At 35.5% G+C, this 19247-nt stretch overlaps 2 protein-coding genes across 2 annotated transcripts in view; one reads left to right on the top strand and one right to left on the bottom strand.

Moving 5' to 3' along the window:
* GLMN (glomulin, FKBP associated protein) overlaps positions 1–5847 on the top strand; it is a 50284-nt gene extending 44437 nt beyond the window's left edge. Inside the window, exons 17-20 of the mRNA XM_054592130.1 lie at positions 2473–2596; positions 3500–3582; positions 3681–3819; positions 5615–5847. Coding sequence (XP_054448105.1) covers positions 2473–2596; positions 3500–3582; positions 3681–3797 — 324 coding nt within the window. The 3' untranslated portion in view covers positions 3798–3819; positions 5615–5847. The remainder of the gene's footprint in view (positions 1–2472; positions 2597–3499; positions 3583–3680; positions 3820–5614) is intronic.
* On the bottom strand, positions 4355–16537 carry CUNH1orf146 (chromosome unknown C1orf146 homolog). Its single transcript, XM_054592133.1, has 5 exons — positions 16469–16537; positions 7549–7642; positions 5811–5979; positions 5334–5412; positions 4355–4486 (listed from the first exon to the last, which is right to left on the bottom strand). The coding sequence occupies exons 1-5, from the start codon at positions 16535–16537 to the stop codon at positions 4355–4357; spliced, it is 543 nt and encodes a 180-aa protein (XP_054448108.1).
* Positions 16538–19247: the final 2710 nt, after the last annotated feature.

The following is a 19247-nucleotide window of genomic DNA, read 5'->3' as shown; positions in this document are numbered from 1 at the left end:
CTTGCTCCCTCTTCTCCTTTTGGTAACCCCATGATGGGAATGTTGGTATGCTTGAAGTTCCCCCAGAGGCTCCTTATGCTGTCTTTTTTTTTTTTTTTTTGGATTCTTTTTTATTTTTGCTGTTATAATTGGGTGTTTTCTGTTTCCTTATCTTCCAAATTGCTGATTTGATACTCTGCTTCATCTGTGCCACTGTTGATTCCCTATAATGTATTCATGTCAGTTAGTGTATCCTTCATTTCTGACTGCAGCTTTTTTCTGTTTTCTAGTTCTCTTTTTAGGTTTTCTGTTTTTTGATCCCAAGTTCATGTACTCCTCCCCTAAGTTCATTGAGCATCTTTATAACCATTATTTTGAATTCTGCATCTGGTAGATTGCTTGTCTCCGTTCTGTTTAGTTCTTTTTCTGGAGTTTGTTCTATTCTTTCATCTGGGACACGTTTGTCTCCTCATTTTGGCAGCCTCCCTGTGTTTGTTTCTATGTATTAGGTAGAGCTGTTACATCTCCTGGGCTTGATAGAGTGGCCTAATGTAGTAGGTGTCCTGTAGGGTCCAGTGGCACAGCCTCCCCTATCACCCAAGCTGGGCACTCCGGATGCGCCTCCCTTGTGGGCTGTGTACACCATTCTGTTGTAGTTGAACTCTGATTGCTGTTGGCCTGTGAGTGAGAGCAATTTACCCCAGGCAGATCAGCTGCAGGCGCTGGCTGTTGACCACCGTGGAGGATCAGCCATGTAGGAATCTACCCCATGGAGCAGGACCTCAGCAGGACTCTGGTGCCCGTTGAGTCTGCCCCGTGTGTGTTACTTGTGGAGGTGGCTCTCGGGATTCACAGGAGATACAGACCAAGGCCAGCAGCCAGCTGTATTCTGCCCAGGGCCACCCAATACGAGCTATAAAGCAATTCGCAGATAGCTGCTACTTGTACTGGGCTTGCAGGTGCCCAGTAGAGGTGAAGCTACTAAAAACCAAGCTGGTGTCACTGGGGCCTTTTAGTAAGACGTATGGGGCATGCTGAGGCCAGATGTTCCTTGTTTGAGAGGTTTTAGGAAAGTCTGAAGCATGAGCCAGGAAAGGCAGTTCATATGGAAAAGCCACTGGAAACAGTTTGTGTGGGTCCACAAATTGGTTGGAGTGCAGTCTCAGAATCACCAGTTCAGGGCAAACAGTAATAGCCAGGTTGATATGGTGCCACTCTGGAAGGGGGAGGACTCAGAAGAGGAACAGTGGCCTCTGCCCACACTTCTGAGAGGAGGCTGCCCCCTAGGACTCACCCTAATGCCAGACTCTCAGTTCCTCCCCATATGTCCCTGGTACCTTTTGAGCTGCTGCCACAGTGCTGGAGCTCACAGTGAGTCCACATGCATGTGCTGGCCCTTTTAAGAGGTACACCCAGAACTCCAGGAGCCCTCCTGTCTCAGCCACACTCCCTGCTTATTTTTGTAGCCAGAAGTTAGGGGGATTTCTCTTCCTGGCACTGGAAGCCCGAGCTGGGGGCATGCTTTTGAGATGGGACCCCTTACTACTCGGGGTAGCTCTGCAGTCAAGGAATCCCTCCTGATTTTAAACCACTACAGGTGGGTATGGGACCAGTGCACTCCTATTCTCCTACCTGTCTCGATGTGGATTCTTTATAATGTTAGTAGTAGGACTTCTGTTCAGCTAGATTTCAGGCAGTTCTGAATGGTTGTTCTGTAGTTTAGTTGTAATTTTGATGTGGTTGTGGGAGGAATCAAGTACCACATTTACCTCTGCTACTATCTTGACCAGCACTTCCTAAGTTTACTCTTTTTACCGAAGATATTTTCCTTTAAAGAGTACATGGAAACTTAATAATACTAATGGAAACTTAATAATACTAATGAACTTTATTATTATTTTTTTAATCAACTGTATGACTCCCCTTATTAGTACTATGGGAAGAAATACTCTTGGAATAAAAATGTCTAATATGTACGACCAAATAAACCTTAGCTCTCCTAGGCAGGTAAAATCTCCACTTACATTTATCACCAAGAAAGTCCATATCAGCTTTGTATTAGGAAAGTTTCCATCAAAAGGGAAGGAAAAGAATCTCACATCTGTGAGAAGGGTATCGCTGAAAGATCGAGAGTTGAAGGGATATGTAAGGTGGGGTCATTGTGGGAATGATTATAGGGAAAGAGAAATGTCTTAGACCATGTGTATTATCCTCAAAAGTTTTTCTCATCGATAAAATTTGTAAGTTACTGATCTCTAAATTACGAGCTGCCAAATAGCACAGCAGTGAGTATAGTGACTGAATTTTCGTTTTGTTATTCACATAAAATAAGTAGATGTAGTACGAATGTATTAAATAGAAAACTCTACCTTAAAAGACAAGGATCATGTCTTAATTCTTGTTTCTCCAACTCTTAAACCCATGTTTAATAATAGGCAATCAATAAATATTGAACCAAATAAGCTAATTTTTTTCATTAATTCTTCTGAACAGACTGGACTATGGACAGAACTTGGAAAAATTGAGAATAATTTCTTAAAGCCACTCCATACAGGACTTAATATGTCAAAAGCACATTATGAAGCAGAAATTAAAAACAGCCAAGAAAATAGCCAAGGTTGGTAATGTGCAGTTTCTTTTTTTTCTTAGGTCTAAAAATCAGATTTTAAAACTATATTAAGAATAAAGTTTTTTTATCTTGTACTTGTCTAACAGTAAACAAGGAACTATGACAGCTGTCATATTATTTATAATATAAATTATTCTTAGCAGATCTATAAGTCAGTTAACACTGAAATTGGGTTAACAAAGATTTAAACCAAATTGAAACAAAAGAACTCAAGTCCTAAAACCAAAGGGGAAGGATTGAGGCGGGGAGGGGACAGGGGAAGGTGGTAGGGGGAAGGCAGAGACAAACATATTTGAAAAAAGAAAAAAACATTAAAAAAAAAAAAAAAAAGAACTCAAGTCCTAATTAGGAATCTACCTCTATTACAGGTATTTGTATTTGGATATCACTGTGTTCCTTGGTATTGTTTGGTCCACCCTCTTACTCCCTCACCCTCAAGTAAATCTGTACAAATTATGAAAAAGAATCTCAGGTCCAGAATTACTTTCTAAAGTCATCAATTCTACTACAATAATTTTGTGATCTTTTCGATATAGCTATAGTAATATTTCTATAGGCATTACTAGAAATTCTTTTTTAGTGTAATGTGTATAATTCTGATTATATACTGAAGGAAAAAAGTTTATAAGTTTTCATTAATCTTGGACATGCCAAAATGATGCTAGCCACTTAAACATTAATTCACATGTTACAAAATTTTGCTATTTTTATTTGCTAATAACTTGATTTAAGCATACCCTGAGCTATTAAACACTAAGACAATTTACACATATAATGGACATTTTTTTTTTAAGGGAATGATGAAAAGTCACTTTTAAATTTATTTTTGAAATCTGAGAGTTGTTTTAATGGTTAAACGTGACACATGATGTTTTTTTCCTTCTCTTTCAGAAGTCCAGAAGTCTAATGACTTTTGTTCTGTAACTGTAGGTGGAGAAGAGGTCCCTAATATGCCACCTGAAATGCAGCTTAAGGTAGATTTGACATTTTCCTAAGCTACACTTACCTGAAGTATTTTCATTTTTTGCTTTGAAATACAGGCTTAATAACACTAATTTTCCTGACTTTGCAGGTTCTACATTCAGCACTTTACACGTTTGATTTGATTGAAAGCGTTCTGGCTAGAGTAGAAGAACTCATTGAAATAAAAACAAAGTCTACCTCTGAAGAAAATACTGGGATAAAGTGAAAGCTCCACCTCCTAAATAAAAGTTAGTAAACTACTATATTGTCCATTATGATTTAATACCTTCACAAAAATTTTTCTGTAAAACGCTGATATAAAAATAAGTGTAGCTTTTCTCATCTGTAATGACACATTATGGATAGCAGAATTCTTTGGTTTTAAAAAGATATCTCCTGATACATAATGCCCATATATAATACTGTTAAAATTCAATACAAATTAATAATTTTATAATTTCAAAAAATGTAGTTGAATTGCCTTTATTCATTCATATAGTTTAATGAGTTTATAAAAATACTGATACACTTTTTATTCCAGTTAGATGCTATGTTATATTTTAGAACTCCTAGTATTAAATTGGGTACCACATCTTTTTTTCTTTAACATTGTTAAAGGAATTACTTGACAAAACTTCTGAAAACAGAATCACTTTTAATTGTATGTATGTTATTATTTTAAATTTTAAAGAGCTTTAAAGTAAATATATATTTGAACATTATATACTTCAGCCAGTCTAATTATTTTAATATTCTTCCAGAAGAACATTTATAATTGATGCTCTAATTTGGGTTAAATGAATCACTGAGATTTATCTTTTGAAGTGTTTTCCAAACAGGACTTTGTTCAATGATGTAAGCTTTCGTTGCTATCATTCTGTAGCAGATGCTATCTATGTAAGGTTTGGAAGTGATCTGGAAAAGGATAAAAAACATGCAGCATTATTTACAGAAATAGGTCTTTTTACAGGGTCACATAAAAAACAAACAAAAACCAAAACCTAACTTTTGCCCTGGTCAGGTGGCTCCATTGTTTGGAGCATCATCCAGTATACCAAAAGGTTGTGGGTTTGATTCCCAGTCAGGGCACATATGTAGGTTTCAAGTTCAAGCCCCACTTAGTACAGGGACTGGAGGCAACCGATTGGTGTTTCCCTTCTTTTTCCCCCTTCCTCTCTTTAAAATCAGTAAAAACATATTCTCAGGCAAGGATTTAAAGAAAAACAAACAAAAAACCCTAACTTTTAGTTATGAGAATTTCAAACATGAAAGCCAAAAAGTGGAATACTGTAAGAATTGCTTTAATGGAGATCTATTCCAAATTTGAATAAGGAACATGTAATGACCTAGGGAGGTTGGGGGCACAGAAGGATAAACATGAAAAGAAAGTGGACAACTGGTGGAGAGCCTTGTATAAAATAGTATGTTTGCACTATGACAGTTGATGACCACAACCTCACCCATATTTATACTTTAGAATTTGAAGTAAGATTTCAGTAACCAATAGGGCCGGCATAGTGTGTATATGGCCAAATACTCTTTTGGCCCAAAATGAGTCACTTCTAGTGGCTACCGGAGATAAATTGAAAAGACTTGAGAGACTGAATTCAGGCTTGGGGAAGAGTTACATGCTGAAATAGCATCTTCTCTAAGTGGAACTGAAGCAGAATATTTGTCAGTGCTGCTCAAGAAGGTGTGCATTTTCAGGAGGGGTGGAGAGTGTGTGTGTGTAGGTATGTGTCATTTTCCTTAGGAGACTCACCTTAGCTATAGTGCACATAAGATTAACAGCATTTACTGTGTTGTGTACTGGAAGTATCCGTAAGTTTCTACCTAGGAATCTGAAAAAACAATTTATAAATTAAACGGATCATGACTTTATAACATCTGCTATCTTAGGATAAAGAGACAAACCCCTTGTTTCTTGGTTTTTTTGTCTTGTCTTTATTCATTCATGCCCTGACTTATTACACAAAGGAATTGAAATGGCTTTGTAGTCAGAACTTAAATGAGTAAGTGTTCACTTTTGGTTTGGTCTTGCAGGAGAATCCCAGAAATCAGCATGAACTTGGAAACTTGTCACCCTGATTCACAGATTAGCCATTGGCCTGCACTTCATTAAAAGTGACAGGTTAACCTTATAAATTTTATCTTTTGGGAAACTATAACTCATCTGCCTAAAAAGAATTATGAACTGAAGTAAACACAATAACAAGAAAAGTCTCTTGCTCTTCCATACCTCTGCTGAATCCTGAACATCAGTTTCCATTCCTCAAGCCCATGGAAGGCAGCAGATAGAACCAAAAAACTATTCTGGTGAATGTTAATAAACTTCTCAATTTTGGCTAGAACTATTTCTTCAGCTGACATAAAGCATTCCTTAGCATCCATTAATAAAAATGCAACTCCTAGGAAAGGTGAGCATAATATAAAACATCACTTCATCATAAAAATCGAATTCTTTATAAACCTATATATTCTTTATATTCTTTATAAAATCAATAAAAGTAGCTGTAAGTATAACATAGCTTTAAGTGTCCAGGCCCTAAACCCATAAGGAGTAGAAATTAACAAAATTCTTAAACAACAAAATAATTTAGGTCGTTATTTGAAGTGCTCTGTATGAAAGGATGACTTATTCTAAATAAGGGGGGAAAAAACTTTGTTGGTCAGTAGCCTTTTTTTTTTTTTTTTTTTTCAGACTAAGACACAATGAAGGTAAATGCCTAAATTTACTTAAAAGCTAACTTTCAATGTTATGATTTTTAAAAGCTGGACATCTAAAGAAAAGGAATCTTAAGCAAGCCTTTAATTATTTCTTGAAGAAACCTTTGTATCAGAACACAAACTATTATATAAATCAATACACTCAGTAAGCAGACACCTAGAATCTCTGGAACAGTATCAGGCCTATAAGAATTGTCCAGACGGGAAATCTGATCTAATTAGCTTTTTAAAAGATGATAAAATTAGTTCTTTAAAAGACATAATCTAAGAAAACTGACTGTGATTATATGCCAATAAGGAACTTGAGCAATTTATGTAACCTCTCTGAACTTAAGTCACCTCTTATGTAAGATTGGAATAGTAATTCTTCAGGAGATTTGTTGAAAGGATTAAAGATTAGATAATGTATATAAAGTGGTGAAGACATGTAATGAGTGGGTATTCTCCAAAACTATTTTACTTCTCCCTAGAGGGCTCTATTCAAAAAACAGGAATGGTGAGTTTGAGGTTGGACTGACTACTTTCAGCCTGTAGGTTCATTTCTAGGAACTTTTGAGAGCACCTGTCTTCCAAAACCTCTGCTAGAATACATGTCTATTTGCACCGCCCCGCCAATAAAATCCTTCATCTCCACTCTTGTTATCACTCCTATCATTTCCCAAGCACAAGTAGAACTGCTGCCTTCGCATGTCTACAGCCTTCTCATATCCTAATCTAATTCCTTCCCATACTTTGCCCATGACTTATAGTTAGTTGTACGGTATTATGATTTAAGGAACATTTGTATGTCCTCATTTGGTTCTTTTGGTTAATATTTATTTATATTATATTCAGCAAACTTGTACAAAATCATAAAAAATACTCCCATATTGTTTTTGTGTATGGATTTTGACCAATACTGTGGTGATGGCTTCTTTGTTAATATGGGTAATACTTTAATACAAGTATTAATTAGCAGGGAGGTGGCTTTGTTCTCTTTTCATCTTAGTTCCAAATAAGTAGTTTTTACCATATTCTACCAGTCTCCACTGGTTCATCTTTAGTTAAAAAATTGTAATCTTAAACAGGGACATGTTTTGTAATTAGTCCTATGTACTGCTTTTGCAGCAGTAACCCAAGTTTTATACATGTAACCTCTCCCAAAAGATAGTACCTTAAGCTTATTACTTGGTTAGCAAACTACCAAATTATTAGAATTTACACCCACATATTTTATAAGAAACTTAAAGCAGTTAGCAAATATACTGTACCAGTACAAGAAAATATAATTGATCCATTTTCCACTGCATCTGAATACCGAACCTTGTGGCTTCGATTTTCTAAGGCAGTTGCAACTTCACAAATCTTTTTAAAAAAATTTCAAAGTAGAAACTTAAGACATGCTTAGAATGTTTTTTTTATTAAAGCTAATACATTAAAATAAGTTTAATAGCTTATTTTATAACTATACTTCTTAAAGATTTGATCATCAAGAGACACTAAATGTTCTCTCTATGGAGAATATTTAGTTCTGCTCAAACACACTCATTGCAGGTTTGGAAATGAGTTGTGTACTATAGTTATGTTTCTTAGGGACAGAAATCAAGGACATAATTGAAGAACTAAATTTTAAAAACTAGAGCAAATGCATAACTTTTTTTTAACTTAGAGATGGATTCTGACATGCATTATTGTGTAACAGGAATGTGGGTGATGGTATGTTTTTCAGATGGTTGACAGAACCATGAAGTGCCAGATATAGAATACCACAAAGAGATAAGTAATTCTCAAATTCATCTGTTTACAGTTACTTTAGTATACTTTTAAAATGTCTTAAGCCTTAGGTGAGTCAGAAAACATGTATGAAAACAGTAAGCAACTTTTAGTTTAAATACTAACCATTTCAAAACTCATTTCCAATTCCACCAAGTAATTAGATCATAATACCCAAGATACTAAAATAAAAGTGGTTAACAGCGTTTCCTGATTGGTCAAAACTCAAGCTTGTTATTCTCTAAGTATGTAAAAAAGACTATAGTATATTAATTTTTCCTCAGCTGGAATTAGGTATAAAATATATGCTTCCTTTCTTTCCTAAAGGGAGTACTTTGTGACATTCAAACAGATCCCGATCTAGAGTTCAACTATGACACTTCTGTGAGTTTCTTCTGCTATTTTAAAATTACACATTGCTTCCAGCAATGGCAGACTAATTTAGGCCAACCTTCCTGCTCAAGGCAACTGGAAAGCTGAGCAGTTTTTTAAAATCAGCTTGAATGCATTAGAGAGCTAGCAGGATAGTGAAAAATTATAAGACCAAGATCTACACAGAAATTTAAAGATAAGAGACCAGCATTTAGGCCATTTTTTCCCTGAGGGCATCTATCTGCCAATTCAGGAAAAGAGAGATGAGAGGCTGAACAGAGCTTTTCACAGAAGTAGAACAGCTCTCACGGGGACTGCAGCCTGGCTTCAAATCATTTCAATTCCTGAAATTGTATTAAGTTGGACACTGTATTACTAGTGTTCCCAAGCACCTTGCAGAAGCACTCCCTAGAGCAAACTTTCTCCATCACATCTCCTCATTTGAACGACAGTACAAAATGACTTGGGTGACTATTTTCTCAATTCTCCTATACTAGTACCATTCTAGATGCACAGGAAAGAAGTTCATCTTTACACACAACAGACACCTTAGGACTTGGGTTACTAGACTAAGATAAAAATACAGAACACTCAGTTAAATTTGAATTTCAGATAAACAACATAATTTTTAGCATAAGTAGGTCCCATGCAATATTTGGGAGGTACTTGTATTAAACTCATTGTTTACCTGAAACACGAATTTAACTGAGTGTCCTATAGTTTATCTGGCAACCTTCTTAGGGCATTAGAGGTTTAGTTCTGTTGCAGGATCAAGACTTCTCTAGAGTAACAGAACATTATTTTAGACCTCAGATTTTTAGAAACAATTTTGCAAATACAAATTCCAACACAATAACAAGTAATGAGACATACAGAGACAAGATTACATGAAAGAGAACTGTCAGAACATCAGAAAATAGAAGCAGACACAGGGGGTACATACAAATGAAGCTATCAGATATATACCTTAAAATAGCTGTTTACTATGTTCAAGAAAATAAAAGACAAGGTTGAGAATTGTGACAAAGAACCAGAAACTATATATAAGAGTGTGTTGTAACAGATGTGAAAGGGTCAGGAAAGCTTCATAAAATTTAAGTCAGACCTTTGAAGTAAAAAGCAGTGCCCTGACTGGTGTGGTTCAATGGGTTGGGTGTTCTGAGGCACACAAGAGGCAACCAGTTATATTTTCTGTCACACGTCAATGTTTCTCTCTCTCTATTCCCCCCTTCCCCTCTCTAAAAATAAATAAAAATCTTTTTTTTTTAAAAAAGTGGAAAGCAGTTTATTAGGCAGACAAGTGAAGGAAGAAGACAAATATGAGAACAGCCCAGAGAGAAAAAGGAACATAGGCAAAGGCATTCAGAGCTGAAAGTATGATTGTAATATGGTAAGTATGTAAGGTGTATATGTGAGTCAGTTAATTTGGGGACAGTGTTAGAGACCTGCCTGCAGATTTTGAGGACTAATGTATGCCATACTAATGAATTTCAATACCATCCTATTGGGAAGGCCAACTAAATGAATTATAATAAACATAATAAAAGAAAATAATGAAGATAAAATTAGAAAAAATTGACAGAAAATAGGTAAACTGAAAAGTTAATTTTTCAAAATATCCAGGAGCCAGAACTAGATTTACTAAAATACAATGTTGTGCCAAGAAGTAGGTTTACAGTTGTTTGGAAAAAAACATGCAGTTTGTAGTTATTACAATAGTTTTATTAACTCAAAACAGTGTCACAATGGCATTCTTACAAAGTAAACCTATTTTGCCCACTCCTGTAGGTTTCATGGAATATTAGCCCCCTAAGATATTGAAAGATGTTCCTTCAAATAAGATTGGGAAACACTGAGTACTATTGTCTCATTTGGGGGAAATTAAAGGCTCTGAAGAGTAGTGTAGTCAAAAACTTGTAAAACTTTTTATACCAGCATTCCAAATAAAATGTATTACAGTACTTATTCTACAATATAACACCTATTAATATTGTGTTAGACTAGTGTTCTGCCTAACAAATATATTCAAAGAAAGGAAAAACAAATAGAAAGGACACTTAATAACTGATACAGAGTTTATTAGAAAATTAAAAGAATGCCAATAGATTTTTATCACAGAAATTGCAGTTTCATCAAGTTCAACTTAATACATTTAATCACTTCTACGAAATGGATAAATTTTTGAAAAAATATAATTATGAAAATAGACTCACAACATAGTATAAAACCTAATAGAAAAAAAAACCTAGAAACCACTATTTTCTACATTTCTTAAAATATTACCGGCATAGAAAACTTAATGGGAAAACTTCCTTAATACTACAAAGAACAAATAATTTTCATACTATATAAACTGCCTACATATAAACAAAAGGTATTAAGAAAAAAAACCTCACCCCCTACAAAAACAGCATAAAGAGAAAATCACAGCTCAATCTTTAATAAATGACTCAAAATAAAATCTTAGCAAATCAAATTCTAAGAGAATATAAAAGAAAGCAATGACCAACAAGATTAATGAAAAATGCAAGGATTTGTCATTTGTATTCTCAACAGATAAAAATACAGTGCATTTTAAAAACCACTTCTTTTGAAAATCTTGATGAAATGGACGAATTTTTAGAAAAGTATAATCTTCCAACACTGAAGGAGGAAGAAACAGAAACCTTGACCAGACCGGTAACAGCTGGGGAAACTGAAGCAGTAATCAATAAACTCCCGGCACACAAAAGCCCAGGGCCAGACAATTTCACAGGAGAATTTTACAAAACATTTAAGGAAGAGCGAACCCCTGTCCTTCTCAGACTATTCCAAAAAACCCAAGAGGAGGGAAGACTCCCAGACTCTTTCTATGAGGCCAGCATCACCCTGATCCCAAAACCAGATAAAGACCCTACAAAGAGAAAACTACAGGCCAATTTCACTGATGAACATAGATGCTAAAATCCTCCACAAAATATTGGCAAACCGCATCCAGCAATACATTCAAAAGATTATCCACCACGATCAAGTGGGATTCATCCCTGGGATGCAATGATGGTTCAATATACGCAAATCAGTAAATGTGATACATCACATAAATAAAAGACAAAAACCACATGATCATCTCGATAAATGCAGAAAAAGCATTCGATAAGGTACAGCACCCATTTATGAGCAAAACACTCAGCAAAATGGGAATAAATGGGGCATTCCTCAACGTAATAAACGCCATATATGAAAAACCTACAGCCAACATCATACTCAACAGGCAAAAACAAATCTTTCCCACTAAGATCGGGAACATGACAAGGATGTCCGCTCTCACCGCTTCTTTTCAACATCGTATTGGAAGTCCTAGCCACAGCAGTCAGACAAGAGAAAGAGATAAAAGGCATCCAAATAGGAAAGGAGGAAGTAAAGCTATCATTGTTTGCAGATGACATGATAGTGTCCATAGAGAACCCTGTAGACTCTACCGAAAAACTCCTCAACCTAATAAGTGAATTTGGCAAAACAGCAGGATACAAAGTCAACATTCAGAAATCAAAGGCATTTTTGTATACCAGCAATGCAATAGAAGAAGAAATCAGAAAAAAAATACCATTCGATATAGCAAGAAGAAAAATAAAGTACCTAGGCATAAATTTAACCAAAGACGTAAAAGCCCTGTACGCAGAAAACTATACAACATTGAAAAAAGAGATTAAGGAAGACACAAATAAATGCAAGCATATACCATGTTCATGGATTGGAAGAATTAATATCATCAAAATGTCCATACTACCCAAAGCAATTTATAGATTCAACGCAATCTCTATTAAGATACCAATGACGTATTTCACAGAAATAGAACAGACATTTCAAAAATTTATATGGAACCATAAACGACCCCGAATAGCCGCAGCAATTTTGAGAAAGAAACACAAAGTAGGAGGGATCACAATACCGGACATCAAACTCTACTACAAAGCCACTATACTCAAAACAATCTGGTACTGGCACAAGAACAGACCCATAGACCAGTGGAACAGAACAGAAAGCCCAGAAATAAGCCAAGGTCTCTATGGGCATCTAATATTTGACAAAGGGGGCAGAAGCATAAAATGGAGCAATAATAGCCTCTTCAACAAATGGTGTTGGGAGAGCTGGATGGCTACATCCAAAAAATTGAAATTAGATCATCAGCTGACACTATTCACAAAAATAAGACGGATAAAAGACTTAAATATAAGTTGCAACACCATCAAAGTCCTAGAGGAGAACTTTGGCATGAAACTCTCAGATATCCCACGCAGCAATTTTTTCACTGATATGTCTCCTAAAGCAAGGGACATAAAGGAAAGAATAAACAAGTGGGACCTCATCAAAATAAGAAGCTTCTGCACGGCTAAAGAAAACATCAGCAAAATGAAAAGGGAGCCAACTGTATGGGAAAATATATTTGCTAATGATACATCAGATAGAGGTTTGATCTCCAAGATATATAAAGAACTCACTCGACTCCACTCCAAGAAGACAAACGATCCAGTCAAAAAATGGGCAAAGGACCTGGGCAGACGCTTTTCCAAGGAGGAGATACAGAGGGCCTAGAGGCATTTGAAAGGATGCTCAGCATCACTAGCCATCAGAGAAATGCAGATCAAAACTACCATGAGGTACCACCTCACACCTGTCAGAATGGCCATCATAAACAGATCCACAAACAACAGGTGCTGGCGAAGCTGTGGAGAAAAGGGAACCCTAGTACACTGTTGGTAGGAATGCAGACTGGTGCAGCCACTGTGGAAAGCAGTGTGGAATTTCCTCAAAAAGCTGAAAATGGAACTGCCTTTTGATCCAGTGATTCCCCTGCTGGGACTATACCCTAAGAACACCAAAACGCCAATACAAAAGAACCTATGCACCCCAATGTTCATAGCAGCACAATTTACAATAGCGAAGTGTTGGAAACAACCTAAATGCCCATCAGTAGATGATTGGATCAAAAAATGATGGTACATATACACAATGGAATACTACGCAGCAGAAAGAAAAAAACTACTAAACTTCGCGACAGCATGGATGGAACTGGAGAGCATTATGCTAAGCGAAATAAGCCAGGGGGCGAAAGACAAATACCATATGATCTCATCTATAAGTGGAACCTAACCAACAATACAAAGATGCAAGGAAAATAAGACCAGCAACACTGAAAGGAAAAGAAATCAAGAGAGACAAGAGGGAAGGAGGGAGGTGAGGCGGGGGAAAAGGAAGGGAAGAGGAAAGTCAAGGAACATATAGCAAGGACTCAAGGACAAAACCAAAGGGGAAGAGCTGAGGGAGGGACGGAGGGTGGGAGGGAACAAGGGAAAGTGGTGGGGGGGAGGCAGAGACAAATGTATTTGAAAAAATAAAATTAAAAAATAAATAAAACCCACTTATTTCTGATTAGGAGAAAAAAATTCCATAAATTAAGCTTAGGTGAATATTAATATAATATTATTTTACAGTAACAGGACACATCACAAATAAAACACTGAAGGTATTCCCATTAAAATCAGAAACACTGTTTTCTATGCTCTGGTCACTGCAAAAGGCAATGAAATAAGAGAGACAGCTGTCAGAAATTCTTATCAATGGCAAACTATAATTACCTACCTTGAAAATTCAGTAGAATTAACTGATGATGTACTATGAAAATTCAGTGAAGTGACAAAATATAAAATAAACTACCATGAATTCAAAAGTTTTCCTATATACATAGATTGAAAACATGGGGGAAGCCGTATTTCATAATAGCAAGAAAATATCAACTATCTGAGTACTTAAAACAAAATAGGAATATGAAGAAAATGTTAAATCATACATGAAAAAATAAAGACATGAAAAATAAATACGATGATACATCGTTATGTGTTTACAGAATGGAAAAAAATTTTTTCTAATTAAGTTAGTTGAATTCAAAGCAAGTGTAATGAATCTTTTATGAACTTTCCATAATACATAAACTACCGAGATATAAACAAAAGTTATTTAAAAAAGAAAAAGAACAAAGTTTGACAAACTTTTTCGGTAGAAGGTGAGGTTATATTTTAGGCTTTTCCCGATGCATATGACCTGTCAAATTTTTTTCTTCCTTTCTCCCCACCTGCCTCCCTTTCCCCTTCCCTGCCCCATTTCCCTCCCTCCCTCTTTCCTTTCTCTCTTTCCCTCCCTTCCTGTCTCTCTTGTTCTCTTTCTTTCTCTATCTTTCTTTTTTACAAGCCTTTAAAAATGTTAAAACCATTCTTAACTCAGTGGCTGGGCAAATTGTCTGCAGGCCAGGCCACAGGCCATAGTTTGCTTATTCTCTGGTCTAGAAAAATAAATGTTTTTAATAACATGTAGTATGGAAAGAACATGCCTAACTAGGTTTTAAAATATATCACAAAACTACAATGAATAGAGAAAAGTGTGGCAATGATTCAATGTTTACTACACAAATCAAACTAACAGGATAGAATCAAACTCAATTATATAATATAGAACGGTTATTTGTATGTAAGCATGTGCATATATGTATAACACTTAAGCTTTAGATATAAAAATTTTGTAAGAATAAGAGCTAGTTAACAAATCTCAAAAGGAAAAAAACTATTAAATTTGACTTTATAATAAATTCCTTGAGATTAAGTAGAAATAAAAATTTGTAGCTTAGGTCAAAAATATCAAATAATACTGAGGTGAAAAATTTGTAATTAATATAATACATTATTTTTAATATTTTGAAAGACTAAAAATTTAGTTTTTATGCCAGTAGAAAAAAAATTTTTTTGAAAAAATGAAAATAATATATATGAAAAAATGTTTTATCTTCCTTGTCATCAAGTAAATATAAAATATAAGCTATCAAACTAGCAAAGACTTTAATATAATAACACTTGGAATTGTCAAACTTGAGGGTAAGTTGACCCTCTTATGTAATGGCTGATCAGAGTGTAAATAAAAACATTCTGGAAGATAGTTTGACAATACATAGAAAAAGTCTTAAAATGTGCATGCCTCTTTTTTTAACCCAACTATTCTATTTCTAAAAATTTTTCTAAAACAATAATTAGCCAAACCCCCAACCAAGTATTTTTATGTACAGATGGAATATAAAGCACCACTTAAAATAGTAAAAAACAGGAACTATTAGAATAAAAATGATGGTATCCCCTTCTTTCTTTGGCAAGTACACAAAAGCCAGCAGAGAAGGAAAAACAACAGCAAACTATATTTTATGAAACAAAGAGACATGTGTAACCTCAAATAAAACACGTGAAAAAAATTTACCTTGTACCATGGGGGGAAATTTTTGCAAGCCATGTCTGAGAAGTTTGGCTCCTCCAGGAAAAGAACATTTCATCTATGTTTAATGCTTGTCCAAAGGATCATTTAAAAAGTTAGGTGTTGAGGCCCTGACTGGTGTGGCTCAGTGGACTGAGTGCTGGACTGTGAAGCAAAGGGTCGTCGGTTCAGTTCCCAGTCAGGGCACATGTCTGGGTTGCAGGCCAGGTCCCCAGTTGGGAACACTCAAGAGGCAACCACACATTGATGTTTCTCCCCCTCTCTTTTAACCTCCCTTCCCCTATAAAAATAATAAATAAAATCTTTAAAAAATAAAATAAAAGGTGTTGGGAAGACATATCTTTTGCATAAAAACTAGACATGAGCCCCAGATGGTATGGCTCTGGATTGAACACTGGCTTTTGAACCAAAGGGTCACTGTTTCAATTCCCAGTCAGGGCACATGGCTGGGTTGCAGGCCAGGTCCCTGATAGGGGGCGTGCAAGAGGCAACGACACATTGATGTTTCTCTCCCTCCCTTCCCCCCTCTGCCTGAAAATAAAATAAATAAAATCTTAAAAAAAAAAAAAAACCTAGATGTGAACATTGACTCCTTTTAACTGTGTAACTTATTAAATGGAATTATGGTTATAAAAATTGTAAATGTTATACACATTTAACATAATAGAAGTTATGAATATCTAAGAAAATTCATATTTGATCATTGATATAATTAATAAAAGTCCTGAGGGGAAAGGGAATAATAGTGTCCTTTACCTTAAGAGATGAGCTAATAATGATGGTGGTTGTCCATTTCACTTTTTCTTTCTCAGCACTTTCAGCCATCTGTCATTGGATCAACCCAGCTTCTAATATGACACAATCTGAGAAAAATAAGAACAAAATGAATACACAAACGTTTTTGTTTGATGAATGAGTAAATTAAGGATAGAACTACAACTAGGGTAATGGAGACATTCTAAAAAATAACTGAAAGTCAAAATTTGACACTGAAAAAGTATATGTTTTATTATACATTAGGCTTATTCAATACTTTGCCTCCTATTAAAAATAACTAAAAGCAATAGGTCCCACTTAAGAGAACTATAAAGAAACACTTTTGTCAAGAACTGTGAAACGTGCTTACAAGCTAGGTAGCTCGCCTACTTGAAAGCTAAATAAGAGTTTCATGGATACAGCAAAAGATATAAGGCTAATGGGGTTAGAGAGAAAGACCATTCCTCTCTTACAGCAATACTTACAGCAATAGGAATATCATGATTTTCTTGTTGCAGTTCCCCAAGTCCATTTCCCATTGGGTGATGGGACAAGGCCAGTCAGCAGCACAAACAGTGGTTGCGTTATAGGAAAAGAACCCTGAGCACAGGAAACCCCAACCTTTTATAATGGCATGCAAGCAAAGCTGCTCTGTGCTCTAGAGAGAAATTCTATCTCTAACTTACAAAGCTTTCACTATACAAACATCCTTCCAAAGTTAGTTCTGGGGTGGGGCCAGGATGTTTTCTCTTCTACCAAGTACACTGATGATGTTATTGATCCTGGTCTAGGGACCACATTTTAAAAATCACTGATTTGAGAGAAGGAAGAAGATTTTAGGCAAAAATGACAACATTAGCAACCAGATAATAAGAGAAAATAATATAAGAAGAGAATTTCAGAAAGTTTGGTGCACTAAAGTTTAAGGTGGGTGTCTGAGATGGGTGGGGGAAAAGGTAAAAGTTACTACAAAACTAGTAGCATAAAATAGAATTTCATTGTGGCCTAAATTATGCACTTTCCTAATCTTTATTGAGACTGAACAACCTTAAGCCATGTCTCCAATTCTGTGAAATGCATATGTCTTTTGTGTACTTCTCTATTAGATTATATTTTTTGTATTCATTTGTAGGATTTCTTTATATATTCTAGGTATTAATCTGTAGCAGCTACGTGTCTTTTCTCCCAATTTGAACTTGTCTTTTTACCATCTTTATGGTGATAATTGATAAATACAAGTTAAAATTGTCAATATTGTCAAATTTATCAATCTTTTCATTTATTACTGCTTTTTCTTTCTTATTCAAGAAATCCTTCCCTACCCCAAAGTCACAGATATTCTCATTCTCTTCCACTATCTTCTAAAGTTTTAGGTTAGCCTTTCCAATTTAAGTCTTTAATCCATCCAAGTTTTTGTATAAAGTTGAAGTAGAAAATAGATTTCATTTTTTTAAAATATGGCTGTCTCATTGTACCAACATGATTTGTTCAGTGTTCCTTTCTCTCACTGGTCATTTGCAATGCCACCTTAGCCATACATTATTTCCATATATGCAGAGGTTTGTTTCTGGGTTCTCTATTCTTTATTTTTGGGTTCTCTATTACATTCCATTGGTCAGTTTAATTATTCCTATTAAGTAATTACATTAAGTGTGAATGGATAAAATGTTCTAGTCCAAGAAAAATCCAACCATATGCTGCCTTTGGATTCAAAGCTGTAAGTATATTGAAAGTAATAAAACAAAAGATACACCATGCAAACAGTAACCAGAACAGAGAAGGAGTGGCTATAATTAATAAAAAGAATAAAGTTTAAGATAACAAATATCACTAGAGACAAAGATACATGCTTTACAATGATAAAAGGGCCAATATATCAGGAATATGTAACAATTATAAATATATATTCATTTAACAGCAACCCAAAATATGAGGGGAACTAAAAAAGAATGGAATTTATTTATAAAAAATTGTGTATCCTTATATGTTTAAACTTCAGTCACCTTCAAAATACTCTCCATTTAATGCACTACACCTATCAGCACATTTTTTCCCACTGCTCAAGACAGTTTTTGAACGCATAGATTTTGATGCCTTTTAGTGCTTCTGCCATTTTTTGCTTTACCTCTTCCATGTTGGCAAAACGTTTCCCTTTGATGCCTTTCTTTGTCCAGGGAAACAAAAAAAAGTTGCTCAGGGTAAGATCAGGTGAATAGGGAGGGTGGGGCATGGGGGTCATGTCGTTTTTGGTCAAAAACTGCTGAACCCTCACAGCAGTGTGGGCAGGTGCGCTAGTAAGTCACCCATCATAAAATGGGCAAATGTGTTGAAAGAGTCTTCAAAAAAAAGTCATTGAGGCTGAATGCAGCTTCTCACAACAAAGCCAGCTGGTACACTGATACAGATGGGTTCCTCGAACACCCACCTAGCAGGGGAAGCCTGTACTACAAAGGGCCTGCCCTCCAGAAGATAATTCTATTTTTGAGAGAGCATCCCCCCTCATACATGAATCAAAACAATAGTTCAGGTGTTCAACATTGGAGCTATTTAAAAAATTTCCTGTGGTGGGGTTCTAAAATCTCCAGCAATTCTAGCTACTCCCTTACCAGCTGTTTACTTTTGCTGCTACAGAAACCAAAGTAAATGCCTGGCAGCTAAAAATCAAGCAGAGAAAGCAAAACAAATTTTTGTTATAAAAGTGAAAAGTAACCTTTCTGAAACTGGATTATCACTAAAAAAGGTCCCTGAAGTTACCACATCCTAATTATTTCCCAAAAGA

This window comes from Pteronotus mesoamericanus, unplaced genomic scaffold (genome assembly GCF_021234165.1).
Source record: "Pteronotus mesoamericanus isolate MK-2021 breed Mesoamerican mustached bat unplaced genomic scaffold, CSHL_Meso_final scaffold_31, whole genome shotgun sequence".
Classification (NCBI taxonomy): Eukaryota; Metazoa; Chordata; class Mammalia; order Chiroptera; family Mormoopidae; genus Pteronotus; species Pteronotus mesoamericanus.
This window is presented reverse-complemented; position numbering and strand designations above follow the sequence as displayed.